The sequence below is a fragment of the Danio aesculapii genome, chromosome 8 (genome assembly GCF_903798145.1).
Source record: "Danio aesculapii chromosome 8, fDanAes4.1, whole genome shotgun sequence".
Classification (NCBI taxonomy): domain Eukaryota; kingdom Metazoa; phylum Chordata; class Actinopteri; order Cypriniformes; family Danionidae; genus Danio; species Danio aesculapii.
In genome coordinates this window covers 15821453-15846435 of record NC_079442.1, presented here as the reverse complement: position 1 = coordinate 15846435, position 24983 = coordinate 15821453, and the positions used below count along the sequence as shown (strand labels likewise).

At 35.5% G+C, this 24983-nt stretch overlaps 1 protein-coding gene across 4 annotated transcripts in view; it reads left to right on the top strand.

Annotated features, from left to right (window-relative positions):
* LOC130233315 (pre-B-cell leukemia transcription factor 3) overlaps positions 1-24731 on the top strand; it is a 142941-nt gene extending 118210 nt beyond the window's left edge. Inside the window, exons 3-9 of one of the 4 annotated variants that reach the window (XM_056463277.1) lie at positions 5296-5537; positions 10743-10933; positions 12006-12141; positions 15208-15237; positions 20683-20848; positions 21414-21491; positions 24641-24725. In XM_056463277.1, the coding sequence (XP_056319252.1) occupies positions 5296-5537; positions 10743-10933; positions 12006-12141; positions 15208-15237; positions 20683-20848; positions 21414-21491; positions 24641-24687 (890 nt within the window). In that variant the 3' untranslated portion in view covers positions 24688-24725. Of the gene's footprint in view, positions 1-5295; positions 5538-10742; positions 10934-12005; positions 12142-15207; positions 15238-20682; positions 20849-21413; positions 21492-24640 lie in introns of all 4 variants that reach the window. The other 3 variants (XM_056463279.1, XM_056463278.1, XM_056463280.1) reach the window with 3 other exon arrangements.
* Positions 24732-24983: the final 252 nt, after the last annotated feature.

Genomic DNA, 24983 nt, shown 5'->3' with positions numbered 1-24983 from the left:
TTAATAAAAAAATATTTTATTTTATATTATACTATTATTATTATTTTTTTTTTATTTATTATTATTTTTTAAAGACTTTAGAACTTAATACTTTTATTCCAGGGGAAAAATACATTAAATAATACAACTTTTATATTTATACATTTAAATTTATTTATTTATTTATTTATTTATTTATTTATTACATATTTATACTTACATTTATTCATTTAAATTCCATAAAAATAGACTATTTTACCTTCTATTCATAAAATAATTCAAAAAATAATATCACATTTTCACACTTTGTCACAGTCATTTCCATAAATATTTATTTGTTTTATTTCATTTATTTATTAAATTTGCAGTAAATCAGCAAGTTACATTGATTTTTGGAGGGTAATGTTATACTGATGACTGGTGATCTTGAAAATGAAATTTGAAAAGCATTTGCAATCATAATAATACATTTAATGTAAAAAATAATTCAAATAGAGAACAGTTTTTTTATTGTAATATTACACACAATTGTTTTTTGTATTTTTAATCAAATAAATATACCTTTGGTGAGCATAAAACACTTCAAAATCTTTAAAAATGTCCTACTGCCACCTTTTTAACTATATAATATTTCCATGTACATTACAGATTAAATTACCTAATATAATCTATTTTTGTCAACAAATACTCAAAAATGTTTTCGCATGAAACACACAATACCCGCGCACTTCTATGTACTTCTGCTTACTTCTGTGTAATCTGTGTGAGTGAGTGTATGTACTGTATGTGTGTCTTTGTGTCTCTGTCAGCCACACAAAGAGGCTTAGCTGGTTGCCAGGCTTCCACAGTGCAATAATAAAGTCAGTAATCTGCTCATTTAGGATTCAGCATCTCACAGTATCTTAATGAAGCCTGTAATGAAGCTCTTAGAAACCCTCAGAACCCCCAAATCACCCAATACTTAAACCATCCAAAATACCCAGACCAACCACACCATACGCACGCTCCACTTAGTCCAAGACATTTATTTGTGCATCCATGATGATTTTTGCCCTCCTTTGTGTTAACTAAATAATAGTATGCTAATCTCAGCTCATTTTTTATTGAGGTTTTTGTTTTTATTTTATGTCTGGCTTTTAAGGTTGGAGCTCTCATGTCAAGCCAGTGCCGAAACCTATTTCCTGAATGAGATATAATTATGATTTGCTGATAGATCTCTTAAGACAAGAATATTTTATGCACAGATTAATGTATATCTGTTCGAACACAGGCACTAAACACAAGCAGACAAGAAATATTAATCCTCTTTCGGTGTCCATGCTTATTTTTCTATTTGAAATCTATATAAGCAATAAAAAGGTTTTTGTACCGATTTGAAGCAGAGTTGTCAGTATCTTGTAATCCCCTCACAAATGTGCTCAGTAATGTGGGCTTTTTGGCATCTTCAGTAGTTTGTTGTTGTTCTCTCTTGTCTATTTTCTGACTGTTCCTGAAACATTTCAGTTCAGTGTTGACACCTTGTGGACTAACATTAGTGCAAAAACCATTACAATCCCATGCGCAAAAACAATAAAAAATATTTAAAACCAATTTATACATTGGTGAACTAATAAATGAAAATAGCTGAACAAATTATTGGCCAGTAAATTATGTATTATTTTCACTGATTGCTCTGCACTGTTAAAGGAAGGTAATTGTTTACACATTGTTTTCAGAAAAGCCGGTTCTGTAATCAGTAGTAAGTCTCCAGCATGTACAAACCAGTTGAAAACAATTGTGGGATTTTTTTCCTGTAGTCCGTCTTAGAAGAAAGTCATGATTTAATAGTATTTAAATGAAATATTTATTGTAATTACAATTTAAAGTTTAATTTGATTGACAACATCTAATTAATTTATTTCCTTCATTAAAAAGTTAATGTTTTTTTTTTTCATTTTGAAGCCCTTCGATTATTATTTTATGTATTCAATTTAATACAGGGTTTAATACAATGTTGATAAGTCAATTTAGAGAAATTTAAGGCCCTTAAAAATTCTTAAATGCTGTTACAAGGTATTAAATTTAGCATCATTTTTGATTATAGAGTTATATAATTATAGTTGTATGCTAATGTTTGAAATTTTGCGATGCTGTGTAGTTTATAAAATCGATAAAATCCTGCCATATTTGATGTCACACTGCTTTGTTTACTGCAGTAACCAAGGCAGCACCATTATTTCTGCTGTTCGGGATTAACATTTTTATAAAGTACAGTATATGAAAATTTTTTTTGTTGTTTTGTTCTGTAGACTATCGAAAAAATATATATATAACTTAAAGGGGCTAATAATTTTGACCTTAAAATGGTTTATAAAAAAATAAAAACTGCTTTTATTCTAGCCTAAATAAAACAAATAAGACTTTCTCAAGAAGAAAAATTATTATCAGACATACTGTGAAAATTCCCTTGCTCTGTTAAACATAATTTGGGAAATATTTAAAAAAGAAAAAAAATTAAAAGCGTGGCTAATAATTCTGACTTCAACTGTAAACTCTCAACAATAAAGGTATGCGAGCTGTCACTGGGGTGGTACCTTTTCAAAAGGTACACATTTGTACTTAAAGGGTCCATATTGGTACAGTACCTCAAAAGTATACCTAAAGTGTACCTAAAACATTTACACTTTTTTACTTTTTAGGTACTAATATGTACCCTTGAGGTATTAATATGAAAATTTGTACCTTTTGAAAAGGTCCCACCCCAGTGACAGCTTGCGTACCTTTATTTCTGAGAGTGTATGTATCTATCTATGTAATTGTTTGTTTGTTTGTTCATTCCTTTGTGTGCTCATGCGTTCCTTTGTTTGTTCCTTCATTTTTTCCTTCGCTCATTTGTTTGTTCATTTGGTTCTTTGTTCATTTGTTTGTTTATTTGTTTGTTTATTTATTTAAATGTTATTTTGTTCAATTTTATTCATCATGATTTTCCATATTGGTGGATATATCCCTGTATAGTATGTATAAGTATATATTGGGTTTTACCTTGAAGTGGGGCATCCAGTGGATACTTAAAAAAAAAAATTATATATATATATATATATATATATATATATATATATATATATATATATATATATATATATATATATATATATATATATATATATATATATATGTTATTATTATTATTATTATTATTATTATTATTATTATTATTATTATTATTATTATTATTTATATAGAATTATTTTTATTTTTTTTGCTGCTTTAAATACAATGATCATTAATTATTTTATACAATCACAACTACTATTACTACTACTGCTACTACTACAAATTTGAGACAATTCCCATTAACAAAGAAAACGAATGCCCTCTTGCCCCCTAAAAAAACTCCATTCCAAATACATGTTAAGATTAAAACATTTGATTAAAATCTTTCACCAAAAGAACTTTTTTTCTGCTTCATTATTCTCCAGTATGAATGGTGTTCATTATGCAAACACAGAAAGAGAGAAAGAGAGGCAAGCGTGATGTGGAAGTTTGTAATCAATCTTAATGGCTCTTTACTGCTCCGAGGTTCATTATGAATATCAGGCAAACACAATGAGCTATCTTTCACCCTCATATCGATTGCTATGCAAATTTACATACATTTCAAGCAGCCCATCCTCTGCACAGAGCAGAACCCAGGGTGTGTAATAAAACAGTTTGTTAGCAACGAAACATAACGGCACTTGTGAGAACACTTTTTCTCCTGGTTATTACGCGGCACTCGTGATTTGGGAGCAGCAGGCGAGCGCGTTCAGACACGTGTAGATGCGCGTCTTTCTGTTTAGCATCGCCTCAGCGTGGAGAGGTGCCATCACGCCGTCGAGTGTGTGTCAGTCGGCGAGTGTCCCTGTCATGTATGGCTGTGAGTACACAAACCGTGTGTGCAGTGTGCTGTGAAAATTTGAGACGGCAGCGCTGCAAAACAGAGGAAAAACAAATTCGTACCTACGGGCCTTTTCAGCACTCTCTCAATACCTCCAGCGCCCCGATCCATCTCACTTGAACTCAAGCATAGCGATGGGCCGGAAGTGGACCACGTTTTTTTTTTTCACTTGAATACAATCTGGACTTATTTTGGCCTGTTGTGACAGATCGTGGTATTTGCTGGCAGACTCGATTGCAGAGCCTCGCTGCTTGTGTGATGGCGTGTCTGTGATTAAAACCAATAGCAGATTCAATCATTGGACAATAACTCATTCACTCTTTTATTGTTTATGGTTCCTGAGGGCAGTGGCTCATGCAGACTGTGTCTTTATTTATTTATTCAGTAAAGTGTCAATAACTTGTTGCTTTAATCTTAATGCGGGAACACTGCAAAATATACTTTTCCTACTTAGATTTTTTTGTCTCGTTTCTAGTCCAAATATCTTAAAAATTCTTGAATCAAGAAGCATTTTCTAGACCGGCAAAAAATATTGTCTTGTTTTAAGAAATAATATGTTAAAATTAAGTGAGTTCTTCCTTAAAACTAGCAAATTAATCTGCCAATGGGGTAAGCAAAGTAATCTCATGTCAAGATGAAAAATAAGATAATTTTGCTGGCTAAATCTGACTAAAAAATACAGTTTCTAGGTTTTTATAACTTAAAACTTGAGTTATAAACTGTAAATCGCAAGACTTTTTTTGTGTGAGGCATAAAATCACGATTGTGAGATGTTCAGTTGGAATTTTGAGTATATAATTTGATATTAAGAGATAAATTTGACATTCTACAGAGAATGTAAAAGTGTAATTTAACTGCATTATGAGATACAGAAATTACTTGATGAAACAAAAATATGTAAAAGTATGTAAACATTTATCAATCTTATTACATATGAAATAAGAATGCATTATATATGTATCTGATCATTTTATCTAATGGATCTGAGCTAACACATAGTAATAAAAGAGTTGTAGCTTTGACTGATGTATTATATATATAAATATTTATATATATATATATATATATATATATATATATATATATATATATATATATATATATATATATAGTATGAAAATTGTTATTCTCGTGTCAAAACGAAAAACTAGATAATTTAGCTGGCTAATTCTGACATCTACAGAAAAAAAGTTCAAATTATGTGAGACAAATAGTCAAAATGACTTACTTTCACAGTCTTCCATACAAATCTATGTCCATTATACTTCTCTAAATTAAAAAAAGTTGAAGCTTTGTTATGTTTCTACAACTAAAACTGATTCATACATCTTCTTGAAACTGTTTAAGAATATAAAAAGCCTCATCATGTCACTGAGCATCTCTTGTTTTTTGTTGATCAGGTCTAAGTATCCGCGGGGCTCAGGAGGAGGATCCACCAGATCCACAGCTGATGCGTCTGGACAACATGCTGCTGGCGGAGGGTGTAGCCGGACCAGAGAAGGGTGGAGGATCAGCGGCAGCGGCGGCGGCAGCAGCAGCGGCTGGCAGTCCCACTGACAACTCCATCGAGCACTCCGACTACAGGGCCAAACTCTCCCAGATCAGACAGATCTACCACACCGAGCTGGAGAAATACGAGCAGGTGATTGACAATATACACTACAGTCCAGTAAGGCCTTAACAGCTTACAACAAATACTGTCATGCTGAAAGTCCTCTGCACTTTCTTCCCCATACATTTAACCCAATACCAATGTTGTTTTAGTATCACTGAGTAGTTATTGTGGTGTGTTTTTATAATTTCAATTCAGATATATTATTAGATTTGTATTTCCTTTTAATTGTAGAAAAGGTTGTATTAATTGAGCTGTGTGTTTTTATACACTATTATTGTTTTTATTTACGTTTTTACATTTTAAAATGAATACAAATTGCTTTGGCCACTAGCTGAAATAAAAAGCTTTACTAGTTGATTTTATTTTAAATAGATTGTGGTAAAGTTACCCAAACTGTCCCTATTAAATTTTTGACTCAAATGTATGAATATATTTTCTTAGTATTTTCTGATATTCTGAAGTTTCATATGTAAAAGTTTACTGTAACTGCATTATAAAATAAATATAGTACTTGATGAAACAAAATTATGTTTAAGTATATAAACATGTATCAATCTTATTACATATGAAATAGGAATGCATTATGTATGATCATTTTATTTAATGGACCTGAGCTAGCATTAATAGTAACAAAAGATTTGTAACTCCGACTAATGTATTTTATATATATATATATATATATATATATATATATATATATATATATATATATATATATATATATATATATATATATATGAGTATTAAAATTGTTATAAATGTTAATTTAGTATATAAAGAGTTCCGATGCAAAAACTTCTAAGTGCCATGTGAACTTTCTATAGACAATGAACATTTTTCTCAGCCTCCTGTGTTTTTGTTGCAATATTTCACTTTAAAGACTATGAGAAGGACTTACCCTGTGCTGTAAAAGTGAAATTACTGAACCTACACACAGTAGCCTGATAAAAATGCTCATTTTAGAAGAAAATTTCAGATGGCTTTTAGAGGTTTTTGCATCTAAACTCTTCATATTATATCTTACAGCTTCACTAAGCAAATTTTGATATTTAAAAGCACCAAAACAAACACGACAATTCCATCTTCCAGACAAAGACATCGCTCCTTTTGTGAAATCTTCGCTATCATTACTAGATCCATCACTTACTACTAATTGAACTAAAAAAAAAAAAGCTAAAAACGTCAACATTTAAAATAAAATGTGCTTTTAAAAGTTAAAAATGGTAGCTGACTATTCTTAAAAAGTTAAAAAAATGAATAAAATCCTGTACTTAAATGTAAAGTATTAACATACAGTATCCTATTTATCAGCACCTGGAAATGTTGCCTGGACCTCATCAATACATGTCATCATATTCATCCATAAATCATTTTTGATAATTGTTTTAAATATATGTAGCAAGTAAATATGACATATTTGATTTTTCCGCGTACCACTAGAAGGAAGCCCATGTACTGTAGAACATTTATAATTAAAAATCTAAGCAATTACAGTAATGCCACTGCAAAAATTCTGTGCAAAATTGTGATATTTTCTTTCTTTCTGTAAATAGATTTTATTTTTGTTCTAATCATGATGACAGGACTAGGTTAATTTTAGACAAAAGCAAATGAGTTTGCATTTAATTACGTAGAAACAAGACCCCAAATCCTTTTCCAGCTTTGAAAACGAAAATCTACAGTAGTAATGTTACAAAACCCAATCTAATTGTAGTTTTGCAGAGCCAAGAATACTACAAAAGAGCTTTGCATCTGCATCCCCACATTTGCATCGATCCCATAAGCGTGAATAATCCTAGCTTGCTGTTCTGTCTGAATAGATATTTTTTCAGTGGCGCTTTATGACAGGTTTAAAGGGAGACCTGGAGGCCTTCGTCTGAACTAAAGGTGTCAGAGGTCTAAACCTGAGCAAGCATTTTGCATTTTACAGTCCTGTCTATCATGATTACGACTGATGTGATTTATGGTGGTATTCAGGCATTAGGACATCTTCAACTTACCTGACCCCTGAACAGCGCTAGTCTAGACATCCTCTTTTAAATATTGAGCAGACGCTTTTAGTTACAGTGTGGAGAGCAGCCTCTGATTGCGTAGTACATTTGAGAGTGTGGCTATGCAGGACGCGCTGCTTCATTGAGGTCATGTATTGATTCTTTAATGGAGCTGACATTAATTTTTGATTCAGCGCTTTAGTTATTTTCCTCATAATCAAGGACGAGTTGAACGAGGGCCTTTCCATCATTTTTGTTTCCCCAGGTGTAGCTAAAGTGGTGGGGGTTTTGAGGAAATCCCTTGGAAAAAAATATATATATTTATATTTAAAAAACAAACACATTTAGCACATTTCTAAATCAAATCAAAGTTTTTGTAACACACTTATTTACAATCTTTGGTCGACCAAGGGGCTGTACAATAGCAGTAGCAGGTGAAAACAGCAATACACTACAATAAAACCAACAATATAAACAAAAATGACTATAGTAAAAGTTTCCAAGAAAGAAGCAATTTAGTATAGCCTTGAATCGCATTAGGGAATATTAAATGCATTCGAAAAAAGATTTTAACATTCGAAAAAAGTCTTTAACATTGAATTAAAAACAAATAGAGTGGGTGCTATTCAGATTTTCAATGGTAACTTATTCCATAGTTTCGGACCCACAACTGCAAAGTCTCTATCGCCCCTGCATTTAAGATGAGATCGGGTTGTTTGCAATAGATGGCAGTCGGAATTTGATCTAAGTGATCAGGTTTGGGCCTTAGGAGTATTCAGATCAGAAAGATATAGTAGCGGTAGGTTATACAAAGTTTTATAAACAAAGAGTAAAATTTTAAAGTCTATTCGGAAATGAACCAGCAACCAATGTAGTGATCGCAATATTGGTGTGATATGGTCATATTTGCGGCTACTCAAGAGCAAACGGGCTGACATTTTGGACCATTTGAAGTCTAAAAATAGAAGCTGAAGGTAGACCAATATATAAAGAATTTTAAGCCTACTTGCTTAGGACCAAAACGAATAACTCTGGGTTTTATCTTCATTCAAAAGCTTGAAGTTATCGGTGAGCCAGAGTTTGATTTGTCTTCTAATCTTTTGAGGGTTAAGCTATCATTTTTGGATAGGTATATAAAGCTGTGTATCATCTGCATAGCAGTGATACATAATTCCAAACTTCCAAATTCCAAACGAGAATAGCTGGGATGCAAAAATCGATCTCTGTGGAACACCACAAGTCAGCTCTGCGTGAGAAGAAAGAAAGGTACTTAGACTCACTGAAAAGCTTCTATTTGATAAGAAGGACTCGAACCAATTCAGAACTGTGCCTAAGATGCCAAGTGCAGATTGGAGTCGAGTTAGAAGTATTTTGTGATCAACAAAATCAAAAGCAGAGCTTAAGTCGAGCATCACTAAGGCCAATGTATTACCCTTGTCGGAAGTCATCAAAATATCATTTAAAACATTTTAAAAGTGCAGATTCAGTACTATGCAGAGATTTAAATCAGGATTGAAAGACGTTGGATATGGAATTATTATATAAATAGTTTTGTAGCTGGAAAGAAGCGACCTTTCAAGTATTTTAGATAAAACGTCAAATTAGAAATAGTTCCAAGAAATTAGTTCTAAGAACCAGATTGGTAATACTTTACAAAAAGGTTCCATTAGTTAACACTGAGGTCTAAGGGTTTTTTGGGTCACTGAAGTGTTGGCATGCCCTGAAATTTGTGTTATTTTATTTATTTATTTATATATTTTTTCAGATTCTTGTAAGTATATTTAAGTGGCATAACACTGTATTTAGCACTACATTTGCTACAATAATACTTGAAGCATGGATGTATGATGTTGTGTTTTGATAAAATATGGATATCCATTTTTTTTTTATTCACTTTTACTTCATTAAGTCACTGAAATATGGCTAAAACAGTTAATAAATATGTATATATGCAGCTTTGGTTAACTAATTGATAATGGTTAGTGTTTATGCCACAAAATTATCTAATAATATCCCTGTTTACTCATTCACTTTAAACAATATTTAATTTTACATTTAGTAAGACACATGTTTTGTTTGTTAATGTATTTACTTGCATGAACAAACAATTAACAATACACATATTACAGTATTTATTAGTCTTTGTTAACATTAAAGAAAATCTAGTTGTTTACTGTTCATCTCATCTTACAGTGAGTTAACTAATGTTCACAAGCACAACTTTAGATTTAAATAATGTAAATGTTGTACTTTGATTATTAATAAATGCTGTACAAGTAGTCTAGGTTCAAATATGCTAAATTTACATTAACCAGTGTAAGCTTATCTTAAAGTGGGAGCGATTTTGTAATGCTTTTCCTTGCCTTGATTCACGGTCACTCTTGTGTCATTGACCTGCTGTAGAGTGCACTTACACCGTAAACAATCAAGAATGGTCTGGGGAGCACTTTTATTTGTAAATAACAAACCTTTTATTATGATATGGAAGTTGTTTAGCTGATGGCTTTGCCAGAGAATGGGCTAAATTAGCCTGATTACTTGCAAGCGTTTAAAAAGGAAGCATGCGGAAAAGGTGGTTCAACCCTTCACCCAGAGTAAATGCATCTTTCTTAAGGGTGTTCCCCGTTTTAATTATCTAAATGTAAATACTTAACAAATTTTACTCCGAGTAATGAGCTAAAGTGCGCACTACCTAAATGAGTTATTCTAATTAATCATGTATGAACCACTGCTTTAACGAAAAGCTGTTTAAATTCTACGGGCGCTGGGCAGGTGCCAAATTGCAAATCGGCATTTGCATTCATAGATGACTTCACCTATTAAGCCGTTCAAGTCCTCAGCAGCACTACAAACAGTATATGGATGGTGTTTTTTCCGAGCTTTCAAGAGCAGCAGCTTTGAACTTGCTTCAAATATTGCTGATTGCTGCTCCGGAGAGCTTCAAACGAATGCAGTTGAACTGATGTGCTTCTTCTGCGGAATAACGTCAAAGAGCATTTCTGTCATTTCTGCGCCGAGACTATATAACGATTTTAAAAGGAGGGTCGATCTCTAGGAAGTTTTTGGGCGTTTTAAGTGAAGATATGATGAATTGTAGATTCAGAAATGTAATGCACGTAGCTGCTGAGTCTGAGTAGTGGGTCCTAAAAACTTTGGAATGATTCAGTTTTGCTTTTTACACCTACATCCTCAGTCCAAATTAAAGCCGCAGTCTTAAGCTCAAACTTGTCTTTCTCCACAGGCATGTAATGAGTTCACTACCCACGTCATGAACCTGTTGAGGGAGCAGTCTCGCACACGGCCCATCTCGCCCAAAGAGATTGAACGCATGGTCAGCATCATTCATCGCAAATTCAGCTCCATCCAAATGCAGCTTAAACAGAGCACCTGTGAGGCCGTCATGATCTTGAGGTCCCGCTTCCTTGACGCCAGGTTGGTGTCCTCAATTTTATTTTATTTTTTTTTTTAGAATGTGTATGCACAAATTATTCTAACTTGTGTTTGAAATAATATATCATCTCCATTCATCTGCAACTATATGTTATTCAAAATGACAACTCGTAATTGCATTAATAGAAACACTGAAAGTCTTGGTACTTTGTTTCTCGAATTGTTTCTTGAAGTATGAACTTTTAACCTACATACCCAGGGTTTAGGCATTCCCACTGATGGAAAGGCACCTGTTATAAGCCATGCAGAATAATGTATTCAACATTATTCAACCACTAGCGGTTAAGATGGGGTGTTGCCAAGACAAGGGTTTTAGAGCTTAGAGGCCATCCACCGAACACAGTCATGCTAAGCACCTGAAAGCAGTTAAGAGTTTTATAGAGTGGAAATGAAGTCATTTGCGTTTGGTGGGTAGGAGGTCATCAGCAGGTGGTCCAGATTACTGTAATCACAAACAGTTGGTAGAGGAGATCTGGAGAGGCGTTCGGGGGAGAGAAATGATGCAGTGAACATGAGAAAAGAGTGGATGAGGTCTCGAGGAGAACACTCAAGTGAAGCGGAAGCACAATCGTTTGGCCGGCCACTCGTGTGAAAGGCATTAAACAAGGCGAGAGAAAGAAGCCAGCGCTTAACCGCGTTGGGGTGGGCTGCTGCAGTGAGTGGCGGTAAGTGCAACTCCATCAGGCCCTGCCCCAGTACTTGAGGAACAGTGTTCAGCTGGCCATGGCTTGATTTCCCTAATGTCCCAAGATACAGCTCTGACTGGGAATGCTTGAGCACTTCTAAACGCCCCCATCAGAATGAAAGCACGAGAAATAGAGAGAGGGAACGCTTGTCGCTCTAAACACTGAACATTTCACGCTTCGCTTAAAGCTCAACTGATAACGTAACAGCGTCCATTTGTGCGTCTACATATGTATTCCGATAATAGCCTTCCCGACTTCATTTCCTGCCAGCAGCTTCATTATGAGTTTGGCCATCACACAAGGTTTTATTTGAGTTTCTCTAATTGCCTTCCTCCTCTTGTTTCCCTCTCCAACTTGTCCGACGGCAGACGGAAACGGCGGAACTTCAGCAAGCAGGCGACCGAGATCCTGAATGAGTATTTTTACTCGCATCTTAGTAACCCTTACCCCAGCGAAGAGGCCAAAGAGGAGCTGGCTAAGAAGTGCAGCATAACAGTATCCCAGGTGAGATCACACCCCCCATCAATGTTCTTCTCAGTTTGTTGGATAATCTAAAAGGAATGATTAACTGTCTGTCAGAGCCTGAAGATTTAGAGTACCCATGCCCAGGGAATAGTTAGATAAATTCAATTCATTCCAATCCCTGCTATACATAAAAAAATATCTATGGTTAAAAATGCTGGTTTAAGATGGTCCATTAGCCTGGATAAGTTGGTCTACAGCTGGTCTAACTCAAGGATCTTCAATGCTGTTAATAAAGACCTAATCTCCCGCAGAGTTAAGTCTTACTGCAATCTCAAATTGGTAATCCGGAGGAGGTTCCTTAGCTGGTTCAGGCATGTTTGAATTAAGGCGAGCCAAATTACACTTTGGATTCTATTGACTTGGCAAATGTAGGAGACAGGAAATGCAATGTGTGAAAGTAATTGCATTCCATTGTTCAAATATGGTAAACTATGCGCTGCAAATTCATATCACATGAAGATGTGTGACTAATAGAAGTCATAATCTCTTAAAGTTTGTGTAAAATCAAAATTTACTATGTTTAATTTGCTAGCACATATTGCAATCTTTTAGCTAAATAACTAATGGCCCGTTTCCACTGAGAGGTACAGTAGGGTATGGTACAGGTTTATCAGGCTTGCGTTTCCATGGGCGTGATGTATGACAGAAAGTTTCAGACAATGTCATTTTTACTCGAGGAAATGTCTAAAGTAAAGCTGTACAGGTGGTTCACATATCATACTGTATGAGAAGCACTTCTCACAAAACAGATGCTTTATACACATAAATACTTGTGTATAAATGTTCATTACTAACCTTTCTATGAACATGATTTGATTGTAACTGCAGATCAATGAGTGCGAAATAGCCTACTGTAACGTCTGCAATAAAATAAAATAAATAAATAAATGCAACATATATGAACACACACAGCCCCTTACAGTCTCCGATATGTTACCAATTACAGAAAAACTACACACCGCATACATTTAGTCCTAATTTGGGTTCAAAAACAACACGAAATATAGCCCACAGTCAGTGCAAACCTGTCATCTGTGTCTGTAATCTTCAGCAGCAAATGTAACCTCTTGTTAGAAAGTAATTCCGTCATTCCGAGTTCATAATAGTCCAAAAGGCGATGATAAAAGTTAAACATGGCAGTTTGTTCATTTTCTTCTCCTTTGTTTTTTCGCGCTTCACTCTCACGTTTGTCCCTTTCTGAAAGGATCGGATATCAGAGCGCTTCAATGATTACGCGCATGTTAATAATATGAGCTCAAGAAGTTCGTTATTTCAAATATAGACGCGCGGCAAGCTCTTTGGAGAAAGTGAAACTGCTCGCACTTTTAGGCAGGCTCGTAAAACAACAACAGGACACAGCAGATGTTGTTTTTCTTGGCTTTGTGGCTGTTCATCAAAATGACGACAAGGTTTGTTTGAGCTAGGGTCGACCATGGCTTGTTATTATATGTATATATAATTACGGTGTAATGTCTTGGCTGTGTTTTTAAACATATTGGTTCCTTTGTTTTCATTCTCCTGCTTTTGCGAGTGACGTATCTCTGTAAACCAATAGCATTCAGCTGCACGTCTTGCTCCACCTTTTGGTACCCCTTTTTTCGTTCTAGGTACCCTTTGCAAAGGGTATCCAAAAAGTGGTACAGTTCACTTTTAAGTACCCTTTGACAGTGGAAACGGCCATAAAAGCGTACCAAACCAAACTGTACCGTACCATACCACTCAGTAGAAGCGGGCCAAAGGTTAATCCAATAAGTTTTTGGTAATAAACTTGGTTCTCTTAAATCAAATCCAGATTTGGACTGCTGTCCTTCTCTGTTTATGTCTGTTTGATGTCTTCAGCCACAATGTTCTGAACTTTTTACAGTTAGTTTGCTACAAGGGAATGATGAGCAAAAAGAAAGCCACAGCCTTAAGTCTATATTCTGTTTCAGTTGGACGTACACCGAAATAAACTTCCGGTTTACACTGACTTTAATTAACATTATAAAAGATGCTAACTTTAAAACTGTGGTTAATAGTTGGGGCTAACTCTGCAGACACAGATTTCCAATTCTGATTAGGGGTGGGGTGGTATTCAGATGGCCTTCTAAAACCAGCCTATGGTCCAGACTGTCAGACTAAGAGACCATCAAACCATCTTAGACTTATATAAAATATCTTTTTCAGCTTATATAAAATATATTTTACTCTAACTACAGATAATTGGCAAGTCTAGGTCAGATAAGGCAAACAAAGGCCCTGTCTCCAATGGTGCACTTAATGTGGAGAGTCTTGTGACTTTTGTTGGTGCTGTATGGTGTACAGTTTGTCGTTTTAGGTTTTCCAAACCCTCCCGAGCATCCCCTTTGCAGCCACTATGCACTATGCAGCATGGACTCGCAAGGAGGAGGATCGCAAGGGCACCGTTTGGGACAGGGCCAATCTTGATCACACCAGAAAGACTCTTCAGTCGCTCTCTCTCATTGTCCTCTTCTTTCCTCTCGTCACTGTCTAGCATGCATACCTGTTTGCTCTAACACATCAGTCTGATACTTCCACTGAGCTGAGTCTCAAGCAGGGCCTGAAGACACAGCGTGTACCCTGTTGTGGATGGATGCCACAGTTTGTGGTGATCTGTGTCAGTCATTGTGTTTTAGAGTAAATTTGTGCAAAATGTGAGTGTATGTGTGTCGGAGAGGAAGAAGAGGGACAAACTTTTAGTCACACAGTGTGATTTGTTATCGCGAAAGAAAGAAATAGGATTAAAAAAAATGCTATCAATTATTATATGAGCATTGCAGTGTTTTCCCACTCAAATATCTAAATTCAGAATCCACCTGAAGGCAAGAGTACCCACCCACACCCATCTCCCCACAGACAAAACTCTTTTGCGTTTTTCAAACTGTCACAGAGGTGGTCAAGGAAAATGTATACTGTTTAAGTCATTGGTCTCAGATCATATTTGCATACTCTGTGATGATATCAATGTTTTTTACTCTGTGGGGAGGGGTTATGGAGGGTTGTTCAGAGTCAGATCCTGTAAAAGCCATTCTTTTTTGCCTTCAGGGGGTGGGAACCACCATCACAGTGGCACAGGTATGTCATGACTTCTGCTCCACTTTTTTTGTGCCATTTTTTTCTTTATTGTTGCTTTTCCTTTATTCTGTCACCCCTTCATGTGTGTTCACTTATACCTCAGACCATGTTAAGACATACTCAGCACTCTGTTCCCCAAAAGTCCACCTTCCCTGCACTTAGCGACAACAGATCTGCACACCAAGCAAGTCTCGAGTGGAACTTTATTTGGAGTGCTCAGTAATCAGTATCAGACTGTATTTATGTAATATACATACGATATTTATGTATATACACCCCCTCCACTTTTCCCTAAAGAACTTCACTCGATTTGTCAAACCGCTTAAAGTATGTGTCCTGTCTTATGTCTTGTCATTATACATTTTGACATGCCTGTGGTAGATATTTACCTCACATTGTATTTAATCACTGCATATGTTAAGGTACCGTTTTTATTTGTATTTTTTAATGTTAATTTATATGCTGGACAATCTGTTCTCAATACTATTACAAAACTGGTTGGTATACTAACAATGGTGTTATTTTTAATGCATTTATTTATTTCATAACACAATCCAAAAAAAGTAAACTCTGATAAAATTGGGTAACACTTTAGTAATGTAGCAATTCACAATATTTACTACTGGCTTATTCTAGGCCCACACTGAATCTGCGCGCTAAGAAATCTGCAGATTTCCACAGATTTTAACACATACTTGAGTCTATTTATTCAGTTGTGTGTTAATATGTGTACATTTTGTATTTATTCAGTTTTTAAATTAATTTCTGACTAATATAATTACTGACTAATATGAAAACGTTCATATGATTTACTTACAATACAGTTTATACAGTAATAATTTAGGTTTTTAGTAGATATATGGTAGATATATTATATGAGAGACTTGTTTTGTTTACCAAATAAATGGATCTAAAAGATTTGCATTGTAAACATTAAATAAACATTAAAAAAAGATATATATTTTTAATCTAACATATTAAGTTTTTAGTTAAGATACACCCAAAATCATTCCGCATAAATCAGCAGATTTTTCACAATATTCTGCGCAGAAATAGCAAAAAAATGTCTGTAGATTCTGTCTGGCTCCACTTATAACCTGCCTATTATTATTGTATTAACTGTTTATTAGCACTTGCTGTATACAGTATGATCTTATTTTACACTCCTAATCCTACCCAATACCTAAGCTACTACCTAACTATTAATAAGCAGCTGTTAAGTAGTTTATTGAACTAAAAGTCTTAGATAGTGGCTTGTTAATAATTTGAATTGTACATTAAAATAATGTGTTACCCACATGTGCTATGCATTTAAAACCAAATGACATATAATAATATAATTAATATAATTTGAACTCTTATTGAAACAAATTCTTGCACATTTAGATTCCAGAGGCTGCCTGAGACATGCAACTGATTAGAAGTGATGTGTGGTGTTAATAGTATTGTTGATGAAATGTAGCTGCCGTTATCAGGCACCACTTCATTCAGCACACAGAATCAAGCTCATTATCTGGGCACGATCTCTGTGCATGTGTGATGCTCTGCCTTCTAAATGATCGCTTTGGCATACAGGGTCGCACAAGGTTTTTTTTTTAAATTGTTTTCATAACCGTTATGATTTTAGGCATTGAATCTAGAGGGGATATCGTGCACCCTGCAAATGAGTGGGCACAAAGTGTGGTGCCCATCACCCAATTAAATGGGGTTCTTCTGCTTCGATCTTCCTGCGGTTCAAACGAGCGACACTTATCAATATTTCAGCTCATTATACATGTAGCAGAGCTCTGCCTCAGGTTAATGTGTTAACTATTAATGCAGACCACTTCATTATTGATAATATCAGCAGCCCTGTCCACTGCAACCGCCTAGTGTGTGTGTGTATGTGTGTGTGTGAGAGAGAGAGAGATGAAGCCAGAAGTCTGAGTCTCCATTTAAGCTCCACTCTCAGCAAGAGAAGCAGTATAAATCGGGAGGTATTGAGACCTGGGTAAGATCATCCATCCCATTTCAGTGACACTAGCAGCTTATTGACCCAAGCTTGGGGAGGGAGTAGTGGTGAATTATTTACTACACCCACACAGGCTTTCCCCTCCATTGGTTTAAAGCAAACAAACCAGGTATTGGGTTCCAAGCGCAGAAGTCCACTGCATCTTCAGTCGAGTGTCTTCTGGCATAAATATGAATGTAAAAAAGTATGTAAACTTAAAGTCTGTGTTGTATAACCACCTAAAATTTAGATATACTGTAGATATGTGCTGTAGTCTTACAGAAATTTGTCTTATAGAATAAAACAATTGAAAGTCAGTTGAAACTAAACTTTCTCTATTTAAATAATTTGGTTACACTTCAGTTTAAGTACCACTTCTTGCTAATAACTACTCAGCAGGCACAGGACGTCAACATGACGTCAGATTGACGTTGTACGCCAACATCGTGGGACATTGCATTTTGTTTGGAAATGAAAATCGGGTTGACATCAGAACTCAACGTTCAACGTCAGACAGACATTGCATTTTGGTTACTTTCCAACGCAACCTAAAAACAACAAAATATCAACATCTAATGATGTAACAGCTTGACACTCTGTGGATGTTGTCTATCAGACGTTATATTTTGGTTGCCAAACCTGATGAATAAATGTCAGTTAATCCAAAACCAAACAAAGCGCTCAGGGGTAGCTCAAACATTTGGTCGGTGCTCTTTGGGTAAGGGATCCATCAAATCAACAGCAAAAATCAGTCCAAGGCACTCGAATAATGTGGAAAAATTAAAAAAAACTTTATTCACATGGCTAAACCTTAAAAAATCCTATGCGTTTCGGCAAGGAAATGCCTTCATCAGGTCAACAATGATCAGGTGTGTCTAGATTCTCTTTTGAGTACTACGATCACATGACTAATTTAAATATCTCAACAACACTTAATATAAATGTCAGTATATGATGTCAATATGACGTTGGTTTAAGATGTTGGCTCGACATTAGATTTTGGTCACTTTCCAACACAACCTAAAATCAACAAAATATCAACGTCATTTCATTTTGTTATTGGACGTCAAAACAACATTGTCCTTAGATGCTGGTGACCTAAATCTAACCTAATATTAATGTCTTATGACATAGTGTGTCTGCTGGGTAGTGTCTTATTATCTTATTATTATTATTATTGCGATATTGGCTGTGTGTTAGTTCTTATAAAGTACAAACTCTGAATGATCTTATTCTACATTCCTAAACATACCCAATACCTAAACCTAACAATAACTGTTAATAAGCAGCAAATTAAAAGTTTATTGAGGCAAAATTCATAGTTAATGGTTTATTAATAGCACAGGTTAAATTGTGTAAGCCCCAAGAAAACATATCTATTAAAATAACATAATAATACAATATTCTCGCATTTATCATAAGAATTTAAATTGATTTTAAAAAGTCAATACTGTATGTTTTGTGTTCTCAGACATCTCAGACATCCTTTTTCAATTTGCATAACCACTGAATTTATTGTAAAAGAAAAAAAAGACATACAGCAAATGATGGAAACAATAATTTGAATAAGCTGCATCTTGTAAACATCTTATTTTATTATAATATGAAATTTTAGGGTTAAGAAAAGAAAAGTATAAGTTATGTTATCTTTTGAGGTAGCATAGCTTAGAGACTGTGTGCCTTTTCCATGGCCTTAAACTGCTTCATAAGCAGGTTAAGTAAAAAGGATGACGGCTAGTGCTTTCATTGCTTCCAATTAAACCTTGCTTGTTAGTTTAACCTCTAGGTAAACCCATCAAACAATTGATGTTAAGGCAAAAGCCTGCCAACGGTGGTGGCTTCAGCCGAATGGTCATTAATTTTAATTGCCTAGATATTAAAGATTTAGAAGCGCAGAGGCATGGTGGGGGTAGAAATGATCTGATGTCATGTAAATTCAGCGGCTGTAGCGTAGTGTGGCTCGGGCTGCTGGAGATATTAAAATGGAAGCAGAGAGGTGGAAATTAAATAAAGCATCATTAAGGGGCTGAGGCTCTCTGGTCCTCCAGTCCAGCCAGAGCCGGAATACAGCAGGAGAGATTGCCACGGCGACAGGCCACCGTAATTTATAGGGCTATTAAGAAACAACCCTTAATCTCTTTATTATTCCACAATTATGCAGTGCTAGCATTTGCACATCTACCACCCCCCATGTGACCCAGATCTTATTGTTTTCTGGCTGCTGTTTTTAGTAAAATTAGCGTTATTGTAATTATTAATGTATTGGGTTGAGGCGGTGCGCCTGCTTTTAGGTGTACTGCGTGAGTTGTGGTTATTATTATGTCCGTTATTTTTCTTAAGGCGGGCACACAAAAGTGGTTTCATGCAAAAGAAAAGAACATTAGTGTTATTAAGACACAGAGTCAGAATTATTAGCCCCCCTGTTTATTTTTTCCCAATTTCGGAAAGCAGGTTTTTTCAACACATTTCTAAACATAATAGTTTTAATAACTCATTTCTAATAACTGATTTATTTTATCTTTACCATGATGAAAGTAAATAACATATGACTAGATATTTTTCAAGACACTTCTATACAGCTTAAAGTGATGTTTAAAGGATTAACTAGGTTAACTTGGCAGGTTAGGGTAATTAAGCAAATTATTGTATAACGATCGGAGTAAAATTATAGCTTAAAGAGGGCTAATAATTTTGATCTTAAAATCTTTTTTTTAAATCTAATTTTGATCTTAAAATGGCTTTTGAAAAAATTAAAAACTGCTTTTATTCTAGCCGAAATAAAACAAATAAGACTTTCTCTAGAAGAAAAAATATTATCAGACATACTGTGAAAGTTTCCTTGCTCTGTTAAACATAATTTGGGAAATTTTAAAAAAATAAAAAAAAATTCAAAGGGGGGCTAATAATTCTGACATTAACTGTACATGAAAGTCTTGCCTTACAACCAAATGCATCCAAGTTACCTTTAAAAAAAGGTAGTGGAAGTAAAAACAAAATAAAGTGTTATGTTAAAACTTAGCGAGAATGCATTAACATATTGAACAGGGCTGCGGACAAGGACAAACACTTTGTTTAGCAGGATCTCAGCTAGCCCTGCAAGGAAATATGCCACCTTCACGTTTGGCATTAGCTACCTGATCCCTTAAGCACAACACTGATCCTAATTTTGCCACAAGACAAGCAGCCCCTTGTGTGTTGGTTTTGTCTAGAGACAAACAGAGAGCATGTCACGCCTCCATCCGCAATAACGCACAAGCCCTGTCTGATAATCGCTTAATTAGTCTGCATGCCCAGCGGATATTACTGTGGGAGGCTGGGGACTGTGGACTTGATGGACCCAAACATGACATCTTGAAACAATCACTCTGCTCAGTGCACAGTGCCTCGTCTGCATTGACGTCTGACGCCCCCTCCTCTTTTTTCCCCCTTTCTTTTTCTTTCCATCTCTCCCCCAGGTATCCAACTGGTTCGGCAACAAGAGGATCCGCTACAAAAAAAACATCGGCAAGTTCCAAGAGGAGGCCAACCTGTATGCCGCTAAGACAGCCGTGACTGCAGCACATGCAGCAGCTGCCGCCGTCCAGAATAGTCAGACCAACTCACCCACCACACCCAACTCCGGTAAGCTTGCACCACTCCCGGACGAGCCCCCCGAAAACCAACCAGCCATCCAAAATCCCAGTTTGGTCCCTTCTGAACCTCTGCTCCCTTTGGCACGCTGGTTGGTTGCTGTGACAGTGAGAGGTCCCAGCCTGGGGGATGAGCCTCACTCTCCTGCCTATGAGACTATACATGCTGAACGAGACGAGCAAAGTCAAGCAGAAAACTGTGTGCACATGCTGAATATGTTTGTAGAATCGAGGGGTGGGAGGGTGGTGGTGCTGGTGGGGGTAGAAGAGATAATCCTCACCCACCGTCCTCCCTTCCTATCCATAAATATGTGACAGTGTTACCCCCGCTGTGAATTGATGGAAATCTCTTGCTCGGAGCATGTTACGCTCTTAAAGAAATGTATAGTTTGGAATAATGATGAATATTTGATTAGTGGAATGATGCAGTGTGTAGCTTAAATTTATGCTCTTTAAACATAATACGCAGAAGATTTGACTGTAATATGGACATGGCTTAAACCCTGAGGAGTTGTGGGTAAGCAATTTTTAAGGGGTCCCCTTTTTCTTGCACCCAGGATTCCAGATGAAAGATGAAGAATTTCAGCTGGATTCTGCAGAGAACAAAAACACTCTATTAACCAACATGTTCACTGGTACTGGCCTTTTCCATAAGCTTCTTATTGTCCTTCTTGTCATTGGCATATAATCCCCTTTATGAACTCGTCCACTAGAGTAGTATTAGGTGTGAACCCCTGTGGAAAACCTAGACTTCCAACTCCATACACCATCTCCGTGCCTTGTTGTGATTTCCCCCATTTGATTTTGCTTTTTTTGGTGACCCCGACGTGCCCTTTTAGAGTTTTAATGCAACCAGGCCGTCATCCCCATCCTTGTCCTTTCATTTCTTCCTTGTTTTCTTTTGCTGTCCTTTTGTTGCTTGCTTTCCGAGCATCACTTCCTAGTGTGGCGTGTGGTGTGTGTATGTCCTCTGTACACTGCGTGTATGTGTGAGTCTGTGATAGCCTCTCTTTCTCTTTCTCATCCTCTCGTTATTCAGCTCCTTACATCTTTCCTTTCTAGGTTCGTCAGGTTCTTTTAACCTCCCAAACTCGGGGGACTTGTTCATGAGCATGCAGAATCTGAATGGGGATTCTTACCAAGGGGCACAAGTCGGAGCCAATGTGCAGTCACAGGTAGGCGCTACGCACAGGAACTGGGGCTGTGAACCAGAGCAGACCTGTCAGCTAGCCTACCATCCACATTTAAACCTCAACCCCCCTCCCCTTTAACATATAGACAATGAAAAAGATTTGATCACCCCTTCAACAATTAGTCTCATTATAGTCATGTAAGATTAATAAGTAGGATATGGATATGGATGGATCCTTCACATTTCCAGTCTGGAACCCCCAACCAAATTACCATATCGCAGCCTATAAGAGGCCCATCTAAGTAGACACTCATTATTTACAGCAGTATGCTAGGATATTGATCCTGGAGCAGACCCCATTTTGTAGTTGATGTTGTGAATGCATTTTGGCTCTGACTTGAGCTCTTGGGTTGGTATTGGTTGTATGGTACTGTTCTTTCCTCCAAACCTCTATATCCTTTTCTCATTGTGATGTTTCCAGTCTTCCAAATTGGCATCCGCTCATTTCATCCTTGTGCTGAAGACACCATTTGAAGGAGAGAGAAAAGATAATCTAAACATTTCCTAGATTCCTATTATCTGCTTATACTTCGGTAATGGATTGTCACCAGTGCTAGATGTAATTAGTTACAAAGTAACTAGTTACTGTAATTAAACTACTTTTGACCTGAGAAATTACTATGAATTTTGTAGGTGATTTAATTAGTTAATCATACTTGTATAGATACTGTACATACATTCAGCAGGTCTGTAAAATCAATTCAAAAAAGCACAGTAATTGTATTTTTTGATTGTTCTAATATATATATATATATATATATATATGTATTTTTAGCATAGTTTTATTTTTCAACTAAAGAACATTTATCAAGGCATTTGCATGTCTGCTTGTCATTTGCAAAAATGTATTGAGAAGTTAGTTAGAAATTAAGAGATCCACAGTAATTGTGTATGTATATATTCAGATTGTTTTGCAGAATAATTAAATTTTAACTAAAGAAGGATGGTTTTATTTGTACATGCATAAAAAAAAAACAATTAATTGCTTTAGAAAATTAATATTAATATATGTATGAACACGGCTTGACATTAACACCCGTCAAATGCGGGTAGATTTCAGCTGTGGTAGGTTAGACAGGCACTCCCACTAGCCACTTTGACTGGTTGGAAATCATTTTCAAATTGTAGTTTTCTTAAAAGCAGGGTTTGACAATAAAGATGACCCAATATTCATGCTAATGTGATCTTAGAGTCAAGAAGCAGCATGACTGATAAAAATAACTGTGTTCTCGCGAGCAAAAGAAAGCAGGTGAATATGAGAGGATGATCAGCAGCAGCAGTCACTGCTTTCGTTTTAATTATTCTTTGAACAGATTATTAATAGGCCTAACATTAACCGTGTGTGCGTGATCATCCTTTCATTATCACTCGCAGTATGTTTTTTACTTACTTTCTTTTGCTTACTGTTATTTTTGTTAATAAAGTTTATTTCTCTTTTTTTTTCCAATAACATTGATTACCTCCCGTTTATGTGAAGTTAACTGGTGATCTGAGACCTTTAGCTAGCATATTTTAGATACTTGACAATAATTCTTATTTTAAAGAAAAGTTTGTTGAATAAAAAGTGCATGTATACAGCTATATTTTGCTTGTTTTGACACATGTAAAATTGTGGCTAAGAAATTATTATTTATTTTTGGTGTGGTCAGAGATAAATTTGGTCAATCCTTTATTTTGAGCCCTGAAAAGTCAAGTGAAATAAACACTAATTGCAACACAACCCATTTGCTCATAACACAACATCTAAATCAAGTAATTTTAGCATGTCAAACGCAAATTTATGCATTAAAAAATATATATTTTCCCAAAAACAAAAACGTGGCTAGTGAAAATGGCGAGTGGCTAGTAATGTTGGAAATCTACTAGCCACATTGACTGGTGATTAAAAAAGTTAAAGGTGCGAAGAAGGTGTCATTACTTTGAAACGGTTCATTTTTAGATACATGTTTAAGATGAAATTGTTTTCAAAACAAATCTAAAATGTCCTCTTTGACTCAAATTTAAACAATTAAGAGTTTAATTTCTATTGACTACGCAATGGGATTTATGTGGATTGTAGTCGTGAGTTAAGTAATCAAATTACACTTGAGTAACTAAGTTACTTTTAATTAAAAAACGCATTTAAATACAGTATTAATATTGTAACTAGCAATAACGACTTTATTTTAAGTAACTTATCCAACACTAGTTGTCTCAATCAAGATTCTCCTCCAACTGCTGTCATGTGTGAATATTTTTGTGCTTTTGTTGAAAATTCCAAATCATAATTATTTCATTCTTTCTTTATATGTTTTTGTGTTTTGAACTCTGTTTTGAACACCAGAAAGCTTTAGAGAGGGGAAACACATATGCTGTCCTAAATGTTGCATTAAACCACTTATGTATTCCTAACCTCATCCGGCTGGATATTCCATTTAGTATGATTCATTTAGTAAACTGCAGATCCACCTTTTTTTGGTTGTTGTTCTTCTTTATTTCTTTAAACATCAGTGCCTTTGTCTGTTGTAGCCATACATCACTGTGTTGATGTTTGCACGTGTTGCTGAAATGCAGAATGTTGACAAGCTTGACTTTCTGTTGTGTCCTCTGCAGGTGGATACCCTGCGCCATGTTATCAGTCAGACGGCAGGATACAATGATGTCCTGGGGGGGAATCCCATGTATAGTCCACATGGCTTGAATGTAAGTATAGTCTCAGTCAGCCATGAAGAGGCTATTACACTATTAGCTTTTTTTGGTGTTTTGAAAAATGTACCACCTACATTTAAAGATAGTTTTAAAAATATTCCTGTAATAGAAGAGGTGAATTTAGCAGCCATTAATCAAGTCTTCAATGTCAAATAACCATTCAGAAATCTTTCTAATATTAATATTATGATCCAGTAGTTAAGATTATTTTATTATTATTATTATTATTATTATTATTATTATTATT